Source organism: Lepisma saccharinum, chromosome 28, assembly GCF_977018435.1.
Source record: "Lepisma saccharinum chromosome 28, izLepSacc3.1, whole genome shotgun sequence".
NCBI classification, from domain to species: domain Eukaryota; kingdom Metazoa; phylum Arthropoda; class Insecta; order Zygentoma; family Lepismatidae; genus Lepisma; species Lepisma saccharinum.
Window position 1 is genome coordinate 20116941 of NC_139256.1, and position 12068 is coordinate 20129008.

The following is a 12068-nucleotide window of genomic DNA, read 5'->3' on the forward strand; positions in this document are numbered from 1 at the left end:
GTGTTTGTTAATTCTCTTTATTTTCAAGAACAAATAGATTATAATATTTAGATTTTTATATTTAAAATATGAAGTTAATTATAATGCAATGAAAATTAATGTTTATTTTTATGGTCGTGCGTGCAAATGTTATACGGGTTATATCCTGCCTACAAAAAAATAACAACGGTGAGTCAGTTACTTGTTTTAAAAAATGACTTTCCAAGCAGTGATTTCTTTTATGAGTGGCTCTTCATCAACTTTAGCCACATGAAATAGATAAAAACGAGGTAAAAATATAAACGTAAGCGATTGGTTCTGCATCGCCATTGGCCATCTACCCAAGACATGAGATTCTCAACTCTTCGGGCATACCTGTTCTTTCATGTAACCTGGGCGTATTTCACAAATCGTATAATCAATTCCTAAAAGATGAGTCAACACGACGGCATAATGTTAAGGTTCAATGAAAAAAGATCAAACGCACCAAATGAAAAAGTATGTCACCTCGTTTCTCAAAGTATCAAAGAAATATGTGCGAATGAATGTATGGTGTTTTCATGTTTGTGGATCAGTCGCCTATAAATCTGTTATCATAAGAGATATAAATGTCCCAAAAGAATTCGTCAAATCAAGCTAATGGGACAACCTGTTGACAGCACATGATGAAATAGGGATTGTTTCACTGTTTCATTTTAGCATTGTGCATTATAGCGGAAAGGAACTAGTAAGGAAAGGATCGAAAGCATAATGATGTCTGGGGGAGAGAACTGCCACTGCACATGATTTTAACGTCCAAAGAGATCCTGCGTCGCATGTGATATCTGCACAATTATTCCAAATGATTCTGGAAACAGGATCACTCGACAAGTGATGATCAGGACGTACCTCGAAGATATTACACGAGTAAAATGAAACGTTAAAAGTCCCACAAAAATTACAGGACAGATTATATGCAGCTCAAATTTACAAAATGTATATCACCAGTTATTTATAAGGCAATCTCATGGCTGCAACACTGATCAAGTGATCTTCAAAACGCCATTTTAAAGATGGCGCCTCCTTTACACACTTGCACCAGTGCACTCTGTCAGCCTAAAACTTACAGAAATTTCTCGGCAAATGATAATTCAATATAGCCGTGCATGCTTACCACACCAGCAAGTTTACTAATGAAGGAGAAAATTCGACAATGGATGGAAGGTCTTCGCAGCAGTGTTGCTACAATGTGAGGCACAATTTCCCTCTGCAAGGGGCAAAGTTCCCTTTTTTGGCCAATTTCTCCCTTCAGCTAAGGAAAGCATATAATAATTAGTAGTAGTATTATTTCCGCTGATCCATGTTCGTATAAATCAAAAATGTTAAACAAATGTATCACATGTTAGCCTTATCGCTTACAGTCCAGATGTTCCAGGTCTGAATAACAGATTAGGTTTGAACCCTGGTCAGGCATGAATGTACAGCCACGGGCACATCTGGCTTGTAATAATGTGATTGAAAGTCAATGGGATTGTTACAACCCAGAAGTGACCATGACTGTTTTATTTGCCTCTCCCTTGTATAAACACAGCAGTTCTTACTTCACTTGCAAATTCCCTAACCGCGGCACACGCCATTATCACAAGTATGTGGTGTTAGTCAACGATTAATCTTTCGGATCTTGCAATCGTACAAATGACGCCCCTATAAACATGAGATGCATCATAATCTCTGTGTGGATAATCCTGGTCGTTGAGTTGAATATTGTGAATGGTGTCTCGAACAGTTGAAGCGTTCCTTGTGGATAGAAAATCCTTCACAGTGAAGAGTATGAAATTTAATACGCACAATACACCGCTGAGCCATTACATTATGACCAGCCCGACCCGGGAACATTTAGCGCGCAGTAACACGTGACAAGCTGGTAGCATGATATACAGTATCTACCAAAAAGTAATTGGGCACCTGTACAAAATGGTTGTCTGGTGGTGCGAACCCTGTTAGAACCTCGTGGAGACACCTTTTGCTGCTATAACAGCAGCCACCCTGTCAGGCATGCTCTCGACTAGTTTGTGGAGGACGTTCATTGGAATGCGTCTCCATTCCTCTTGCAATGGATCTCACTCAGTTGGACAATGGAATTTGGCCGCATCCCCCGAGACCTCACCCGCCAGTCCAATGCCTCCCAAAGGTGTTTTATGGGATTGAGATGAGGACTCTGTGCAGGCCAGACCAATCGGTGAACATTCTTGTCGGCATACCACTGCATAGCAGCTTCCGAAACATGGCACCTGGCATTGTCATCCTGGAAGTAACAGGGGTCCATTCCGTAAAAACGACACAAGGTTGGGAGCATATCATTGTCTAGTATTGTACAGTATGCCTGTGATCCCATTGTGCCACGAACAACCACCAGTGGTCCCACACCGTAGTACGAGAAACAATCCCACACCATTACTCCACCACCACCAAATTTCCTGGCAGGCACTATACACTCTGGTAGAAGCCGTTCCCCGGGTAGCCGCCACACCCATACACGTCCATCAGACCGAAACAATGTGAATCTCGACTCATCACTCCACAGAACAGCTTTCCACTGCTCCAGTGTCCAGTTGCGACGGTCCAAATACCACTTGAGACGCTGAGCTTTATTCACCTTGGTGATATGCGGCTTATGTGCCGCTGCTCTTCCGGAATATCCAAGTTGGTGGGCCTCTGTTCGCAATGATCCAATGGAAACTGACTCCCCTGTTGCTGCCGTAAACTCCTGTCTGATGATAGCCATCGGCTGTGTCCTGTTTTTGTCAATTTCACGTTTTAGGGTTCTTCGATGTCTGTTAGTCAGTTTTTTTCGGTCGCCTGGAACATTCACCATTGTCACAATGTCCATGCACCTTCCACTTACGAAGCACAAATGCTATTGTTGATTTGGGCCTGTTTAACTTTGCAGCTATGGCCCTGCTAGACAGCCCACTGAGGTGGCAGCCCACAATTATGCCCTTATCAAAGTCTGATAGCTTTGCACTACGCGCTCTCTCTTTCACAAGTGGTTCTCTTGCTCACGGGACAACATGAAGCCCACACCAAACAAATTAGATACTAAATGATTCAAATTAGATACTAAATTAACCACCATCATAGGTGCCCAATTACTTTTTGGTAGATAGTGTATATTGGGCAGGTCTACAGGCTAGCTGTTAGTAGTGTCTTCGGCGTCAGAATGGCAAAATCGGCCAATCTCTCCCAGTTTCATAGAGGTGAAATTGTGATGGCACAGCTCCTTGGTACCAGCATCTCTGTTGGCTTGTTGGTTGCTCTCGTGCCGCTGTTGTGAACACGTATCGAAAGTGGAGCAACGAAGGGAAAACAACGACACGCCATCCAGCTGTGTGTCGACAGCGGCTCATTGATGCCAGAGGCCAGCGGACACTGTCGCGCATTGTTAGGAGCGACCGCAGGGCCACAGAGCGAGAAATCGTCCACAGGAACAAGAGTGGTGACCAGGACAATGTTTCACAGCACACGGTTCATCATCATCATTAGGTAGATGGTCATAATGTAGTGGCTCATCGGTTTATGTGACACTGATAATGTGATAAACCCCATATCAAAAATCCCAGCCGAATGGCCGGTGATGGTAAGCTAATAGTGTGATCTGATGTATGGGGAACGCGATTAGTAGGTCCACTTTTCATACACAAACATGAATGCTACGGATTTGTTATGTGAACAGGTATTTCCATCCTTGCTTACGGAGGATGGTACTCTTCCATAGTTTTTTTCAACATAACGGAGCGCCACCACACCATGCGAACATGATGATCCAGTCTCTTCATGTTCAATTTCCCGGCAGATGGAGTGGTAGGCGGGAACCTGTTGAACGGCCTGCACGTTCCCCAGATCTTACGCCACTGAAAATCCTGAGAGCGCATAAATTGCTGCGCGTGCGGCTATCACACCTTCTACGCTGCAAAATGTTGTGCGTGAGCCTACGAGTGTGCATACCGAAACATGAGCAACACACTGACCAATTTTGTAAGTGGAAAATATGCACGTAACTTTTTATTGGTTCAAGATACGTTGAAAAAACTTCACCACTGCATTTCTCGTGAAACCGTAACCTAATTTGATATATCGCAATATATTCCCAATTAAATTTTTTGAGTTGAATTCAGTATGACGGACGTGCGCTTGAAACATACAATATGGTTTCCCCTTGACCTAAGCTGTTTCTATCATGTGCAACGCTAGTACCCAGCGTGACTCCTTTACATTTTGTAGGGAGTGTTAATGGATTTTCGATTAACCCTGTATGCAATTTAATGTGTTCAGAATATAATATAAATGTAAAACATAAAATGTTCGTAAGAAACAGCGCCACGAAAGAAAAATATATTGTAAAATTCTCGCCCGACGAGCAACGATTCTATTTTTTTATATTCGCCATCTACAGGGTGTCTCATAAGTAATAGCGCAAACTGACACAGGTGAAAGTACACGATAACAGAAGCAAAAAAAAGTCTCAGTAAACATTGGTCCGCAAACGAGCCGTTTTCGAGATAATCGCGAATGTGTGATTACAAGCAGCCACTGACTTCACTGTTTGTAAACGTTCGTCCTAGTTGGTAAAATGCTAAGTCATTGGAGATCTCATTGCTAGACTGTGTACCCATTGTATCCATCCTGCTTGATTACAACGCCACCTCTCGGAAATTTTCTGTTTTGTAAACAAAGAGCAAACCTCGGAACGCGCAAGGAGTAAAGCACTCGGTGTTTACAAAATGCAATCAGTGACGGCTTCTAACCACACATGCGCACACATTATTAGCATTTTACCAACTAGGACGACGTTTACAAACAATGAAGTCAGTGGCGGTTTGTAATAACACATTCGCGATTATCTCGAAAACGGCTCGTTTGCAGACCTATGTATACTAGAGACTTTTTTGCTTCTATTATCGCGTACTTTCACCTGTGTCAGTTTGCGCTATTACTTTTGAGACACCCTGTATAGTTGTGGTAGGGGTCTGGTACCAACAGTTGAGTATCACTAAAAGCCCGAAGGCACACTCAATAGCGAAATCACATTTAAAGAATAGCTTTTTTAAACTAGCCACTGCAAGTGCTCGCAGCTTTCTCTACGAATTAAACATGCCATACATAGACAAATACTTTGGACTACATCAAGAAAACAATATGGCAACTGGGAGGTGGCAAAGCTGGGACGATACAGTAGGGTCGTGAATTCTATCGTAGCTAGAGGATCGAGTTATTTTGTTGAATTATCAAATCTTTAATTCAATTATGAATGTGGAAAATAAACCACCACGACTCCGCCCACACGACAAATGGAACAGAAGCATCTGTTTAATTAATGTTTGCGTTGTCCCTGCCTACATAAAACTTCCATTATTTCCTGACTCAGTTCTGTTCAGAAATAGCTCTTTGTTGCTGTTTGTCAATGTGGCAGTCAATTTAAACTCCTACCTATGATAACGAAAGTTCTACACAGGAGTTTCGAATTTAGGAAAAATGGAAAATCACAAGGTTTGTGTTCGCGAGAGTCGCCAGCATCTTCTAAGAGGATTCTAGAACACTAAACACATCCTCCGACAAAGGGAATGAGGAAGGGTTTGCCCAAGGTTCTTCCCTCCATGGAAGCTGCGGGCACTGTTGCCAACTCAGCTTTGGCTCTTTCGTGCAATTCTTTGGCTGTGAACTGGAGTGCCCGCCCCCTGCCCCACAATGATGCCTTCACTGGCTCCGGCCCACATAGACCAACTTTTACCATGAGTATACATTTTGCACGTGACGTGATATTGTGACGTAGGCTGCGTCGCCCCATCCCCTCTTACCTCCCCAGCTATTTTTTTTATAGCGCAGTGGCTGACGTAAAGATGGCATCTGGGAATCAGTCATTTTCCATTTCATACGACCATCGGATCTAGTCGGCGAAAACTAAGAATAAATTGTCATCACTATAAAGTTAACCGTAATAGCAGCGCCCCAACCCCTTTGACACCTAAAATTATCCAAGGAGGCACCTCCTTGAAAGTCAACTTTAGTTCAATTTAAGGTGTCACTTAGTTCTTTTAAGCGCACCAGGTTTGGCAACACGGCCAGGATGGTCGTAGGAAGCAAGGAGAAATGCATTACACTTATTGAAACATTATTTTATTTGTTCTCTCGGGAACATCAAACTCCAATGGCACAGAACAATATATCAACGGAAAGAGGACAGATTGAAGATTTGATTGGCAAACAGAAAAGTCGAAACTTGGATTTGATTAGTCGTAACTTGAAGTTGTTGAGTTTTTTCCCCATTAAGAAATACAAGTGATTATGAAATTTCTTATTCATCATATTTTTCAAATCGTATCTAGCTCTTCCACTTGCAACATGGGGAAAAATTTACTCTCTCTTATTCAGTTCTTTTTTATTTTTTTTTAAGTAGCAGTACCCATTCTGACACCTGGTGAAAAACTTTCACTCTTCGCCTTCAACTCCTACGTATGATCACGAAAATTCTATACAGGAGTTTAGAATTGAGGAAAGATGGAAATTCACAAGGTCTGTGTTCGCGACAGCATCTTCTAAGATGATTCTAGAACACTGCACGCATCCTCCGACAATACTTGAGAAATGCCATGTGTCACGAAGTAGGACTAAATGTAAGTTAGCACGTATACAATGAAGTATCATCTTTTGGCATGTTTTCCATCGAATTACAATGAAGTTAAGGCTGGCTGACGGAATTGGTTACTTCAAAATAAACTTCCTGCTGAAACAAGAAACCATATTTCAATACGAAGGATCCCCTCCCAAATTTCCTTCATACTTAGGTGCTTCTCAGTTATTTTGAGGCATTGAATGTGTAAATCCACACCAAACCAACATTTAGTCTGGTACTAAAAAAATAACGTTCTCAGCTGTTTAATCGGAAACACTACATTAATGTGATGAGTCCTGCTCACCTGCATCCTGCAGCATCACAAAGAAACGGGGAAATGATTTAGGAAATGTTATTCTGCGGCAGTGTTGCCATCCAAGAGAGTAATTTCCCATTCTTTTTTGGATAGAGAGGAAGTGTTCCCATCTCATTGTGTTAGGTAAGCATGACGCTTCACGTGGTTGTTTCCAATAAAAACATATTTTTGCGGTTCGATTTATTGCCACAAATTTCCCCCCAAAATTGATTGATTTTAAGTCCACTTTATGCACAGAAAGGCTAATCGGGACTGGATCTACAGTTTAAAGTGGGATCCGAACCATTATGTGCCTCCATTTCCCCCAAATGTACATTGGAGTTATAAGGCAGTGGTGTGCCGAGAATTTCGAAAGGGAGGGGGCACGTATACTTTTTTTTAGTAGTTAGTCCTCATTTTGCCAGCCTTTCCTACCTTTGACGTTCTTTCTTTTAATGAATACTGGGTTAAAGGGGAAAGGGGTTATGATCCCCACCCTTGGGCACGCCACTGTTTTAAGGTATGACCGTATAATAATAAAGTACTTATTCCATGCAGGAATACTGATCCTGGATGCTTAGCCTACTGTCCTTTCAACAATGACATTAAAAATAGAGAGAACGTCACACAGCGTTTTCAGCCAGTTCTGACGTCACAGCTAATGAAATTAATTACACGTGTTGTGGAACTAAATAAAAAGGTTTCCTTAAATAATGAAAACTCATATTTGGGTCTCTGTTATTACTGCTATTTAGCGTCTAAATAGTAACAATAGATTTTCCCAGATAAACCGCACGCATTTCCAGACATTATCAAATGCAGATACAATACCGCAACTATTGGTTCCATTACAAGAGTCAATGAAAACCTTAAAAGTCCAATAGAAATTGTAGGACAGACTGTGTACAGCTCAAATTTACATGAGGTATCAACTGTTATTTACAAAGCGACCTCAAGGCTGCAACACTAATCAAGTGAGTTTCAAAATGCCATTCTTGTTATTTTAAAGATGGCGCCTCCTATACACACTTGCACCAGTGGTTTCTTGCCCTCTGTCACCCTAAAACTCACAGACATTTCTCGGCAAATGAAAATTCAATATCTCTGTGCATGCTTACCACACCAGCAAGTTTACTAATGGAGGAGAAAGTTCGACAATGGCCTCAGTTCGCAGGCAGATGGGTGGAAAGGCCTTCGCAGTGGCTCATAAGTAGAGCTCGGATTTTTAGGTTCTAAAAAGTGTGCTTTTAGGTTCCTAGAATAGGCTCCGAAATTCCTAAAATAGCCTCCAAAATTCCTAAAATAGTTTCCAAAAATTCCTAAAATAGCCTCCGAAATTCCTAAAATAGCCTCCAAAATTCCTAAAATAGTTTCCAAAAATTCCTAAAATAGAGTCCAAAATTCCTAAAATAGGTTCCAAAATTCCTAAAATAGCCTCCGAAATTCCTAAAATAGCCTCCAAAATTACTAAAATAGCCTCCAAAATTCCTAAAATAGGTTCCAAAAATAGCCTCCAAAATTCCTAAAATAGCCTCCAAAATTACTAAAATAGCCTCCAAAATTCCTAAAATAGGTTCCAAAATTCCTAAAATAGGTTCCAAAAATTCCTAAAATAGCCTCCAAAATTACTAAAATAGCCTCCAAAATTACTAAAATAGGTTCCAAAAATTCCTAAAATAGCCTCCAAAATTCCTAAAATAGGTTCCAAAATTCCTAAAATAGCCTCCAAAATTCCTAAAATAGGTTCCAAAAATTCCTAAAATAGCCTCCAAAATTCCTAAAATAGGTTCCAAAATAGGTTCCAAAATTCCTAAAATAGGTTCCAAAATTCCTAAAATAGTTTCCAAAAATTCCTAAAATAGCCTCCAAAATTCCTAAAATAGCCTCCGAAATTCCTAAAATAGCCTCCAAAATTCCTAAAATAGGTTCCAAAAATTCCTAAAATAGAGTCCAAAAATCCTAAAATAGGTTCCAAAATTCCTAAAATAGCCTCCGAAATTCCTAAAAATAGCCTCCAAAATTCCTAAAATAGCCTCCAAAATTACTAAAATAGCCTCCAAAATTACTAAAATAGCCTCCAAAATTCCTAAAATAGGTTCCAAAATTCCTAAAATAGGTTCCAAAAATTCCTAAAATAGCCTCCAAAATTACTAAAATAGCCTCCAAAATTACTAAAATAGGTTCCAAAAATTCCTAAAATAGTCTCCAAAATTCCTAAAATATGTTCCAAAATTCCTAAAATAGCCTCCAAAATTCCTACAATAGGTTCCAAAAATTCCTAAAATAGCCTCCAAAATTCCTAAAATAGGTTCCAAAATTCCTGAAAATTACTAATTAGGTAGAAGCGTTAATAAAATTCACAAGAACCGTTAAGAAATTTTAGTACGTATATATATATATATATATATACCAAATGTTAATTTTCTAACCAAATTATTCTATTACTATACTTCTGCTGTTAGCAAAGGTTACTTGTTGGTATGAACAATGAATTACGTATGTATAATTTGCTGCACAATATCAGGGTGGGAATTCCTTGAATTCCGGGAATTATGGGTGAATTTTCGTAAAACATGGAAAAAAAGGTACAAGCAGATTAATTAATTTCAATTTCAACTGAAACATAGTCAGTGGTGAAAATTTGAATGCTGAGACGTTACCTACTTCGCAAAGGCGTGAATGTCACAAAAGAACCGAACTGACGCGAAAGTGAGCAAGACCACACGGAGCAGAAGTTTGCACTTTGGGCTGTGGAGGCAGTAGAGGTAGTTGGGTGCCAAAACTTGGGGTTGCAAGGACAGTTTGCTTTCTCTTAGTATAGTGTGCGGGCCAAAAGTAGGTGTGAACGGCCCCCCAATTCGCTGCCATTTTGTTTTGTTTAGAGCTTTGAAAAACATCGTAGACTTGGAAGGGCGGGGGAAACATGTTTCAAACACGACAGTTATTGAATTGTTTCGTTACCAAACTGAGTAAATACCTCTGAGATATATGAAAATCCTGTTAAACCTAAAAAAAGGTTTAATTTAGGCACATATACCTAAAATAGGTTCTAACAAGCAAAATAGGTTATTTTAGGCACTATAAAACTTCGTCAGTTGTTGCGTTTTTTAATGAAACGCTGACATAACTTGTTATTTCTTATTTACCTGCAAAGGAAAAAATAGGTTAAAAACCCAAAATCCGAGGTCTACTCATAAGTGACTGCACGTGGACCCCAAAGACTTACTCTTCTTAAGGTATACAGGCACTAACTCAAACTTGAAAATACACGTAGATCAGCGAAAGGTCTGTGCTGAAATGCAGCAAACTTGCTCAACCCTGCATACAGAAATCTGCTAAATAAGGAACAACAAAAAATTAAGGTCTTCATTTGACCCTCGCTTGTAGTTCATCGGACACGACTTTTCTGCTCAACCTGTGTGCATAACAATACTCACCTCTTTTGAAGAGCCACCCCTCCTTGACTATGTTGGGGGGATGTGTGCTTCCTGACCCTGCCGACTCCGACATGTCGCCAGGGCCAGCCACACTGGGCTAGCTTCAAACTCCTGAAAATAAAATAAGTATGATCAATACAGGGCATTTTTATATATAAAACTTTATGGGTTGTGGACATAACACCACTTAACAATTTACAATGTATACATGCATGCATATGTTATTAATACACACACAGACACATGGCTTTCATAATAAATAGATAAACCATTTCATTACACAGTTATAACATTATTTTTGACTTTCTAAAATATTTTGTAAGAATATTGATCAGGAGGATGAAGAAGTCAATAAATAAGGTGGTGTCCACTGTTGTACAGTCACGGGCACTTCTGCGTTGTAACGATTCCATTGAAAGTAAAGTAGGCCATTACAACCCAGAAGTGTCCGTGACTGTACAAGTCCTGTAAAAACTGTTCCCTGTGTGTTTAATAAAGTTTGCACGGACATAATATTACAGGGGTTTCTAAACAGGTCATATCGTTATGGAACTCCGTGGCGGAGTATTTAGCACAGCATGGGAATGGGTGTTCTTTGTGAGTGTATCTTTATCAATTTTATCATGTCATCACTCAACCTCATCGTCGCCATTAGTCAAAAGAAGCAGAAGAGTCATGTAAATTAACAAAAATCAAAAGCAAATTATTTTATATAGCCTTTGTTGGAAAAAGGTGATGATATGATGAGAGTGATGAAGGGACAATCACACATATATGGAGGAAGGAACACAAACCTCCGCAAAGAGATGGCTGTGGATCTACAGGCGCCAGAAGTCAACCCTGCTGAGAAGGTGAACGAGAGACAAGGGGGTGAGAGAGAGGCAAGAAAGGAAGATAAACTGAGAAGGGAAAGAGAAACATAAAGAGAGGAGGAATCGAGAAAAAGAAAGAAGAAAAAGAGTAAGGGAAAGATGGGAAAGTGTCGAAAAAGGGAGAGAGATGGTAGAAAGAAAGGAGAATAGAGAAACGGAGACAAAAGAGAGGGAAATAGAGCAAGGAAAAGAGAGGAGAAACAAAGGGAAAGAGTAGAAAAATAGAGAATAGAGAGAGACAAAAGAGAAAGGAGAAATATTGTGAGGGGAGAGAGAGAGATTGTAGAAAGAAAGACACAGAGAAAGAATGACAAGAAACAGAAGAAAGCATGCGTGAGAGACAGGAGAAATAGAACAAGGCAGAGGCGCCGACTTGTCAATATTATTGGGGGGGGGCTCGGATCATTGAAATAAATGAATGAATGACTCACTCCCTCCCTTTTGTAAAAATAAAAATTACGTCTTCGTATAACAGTTCTTAAGCAAATGAAATGTAACATGAAAAACGTTTAGAAAATGTTTCAAAGTCTCTTTATGTCTTTTGTGTCTGCGCATTTGTTTTTTAGATAACAATTAACATTGTTATTGAAAAGTATGTATTTACATTAAGAGGCCAACCTAACAGTTTTATGCGGCCTCGGTAGCATAGCATGTTGGGTGGTCGACTCAACTCGCTTTGATCCGGAGGTCTCGGGTTCAAGTCCCAGCGAGAGCATGGGTGTTTTAATGTCCGCTACAGACCTATAAAGAAGGACATGTGACGGGTGCAAATAACCTTAGTGTTGACGTACCCATAAAAATAACGAATATTTACAATATTTAACAGTTTTATTTAA

The 12068-nt window shown here is 40.0% G+C and overlaps 1 protein-coding gene across 1 annotated transcript in view; it reads right to left on the minus strand.

The window, feature by feature from the left end:
* The window catches only part of Akt (AKT serine/threonine protein kinase), an 89012-nt gene that overhangs the window by 44667 nt on the left and 32277 nt on the right, over positions 1-12068 (minus strand). Inside the window, exon 3 of the mRNA XM_083114129.1 lies at positions 10361-10471. Coding sequence (XP_082970255.1) covers positions 10361-10433 — 73 coding nt within the window. The 5' untranslated portion in view covers positions 10434-10471. The remainder of the gene's footprint in view (positions 1-10360; positions 10472-12068) is intronic.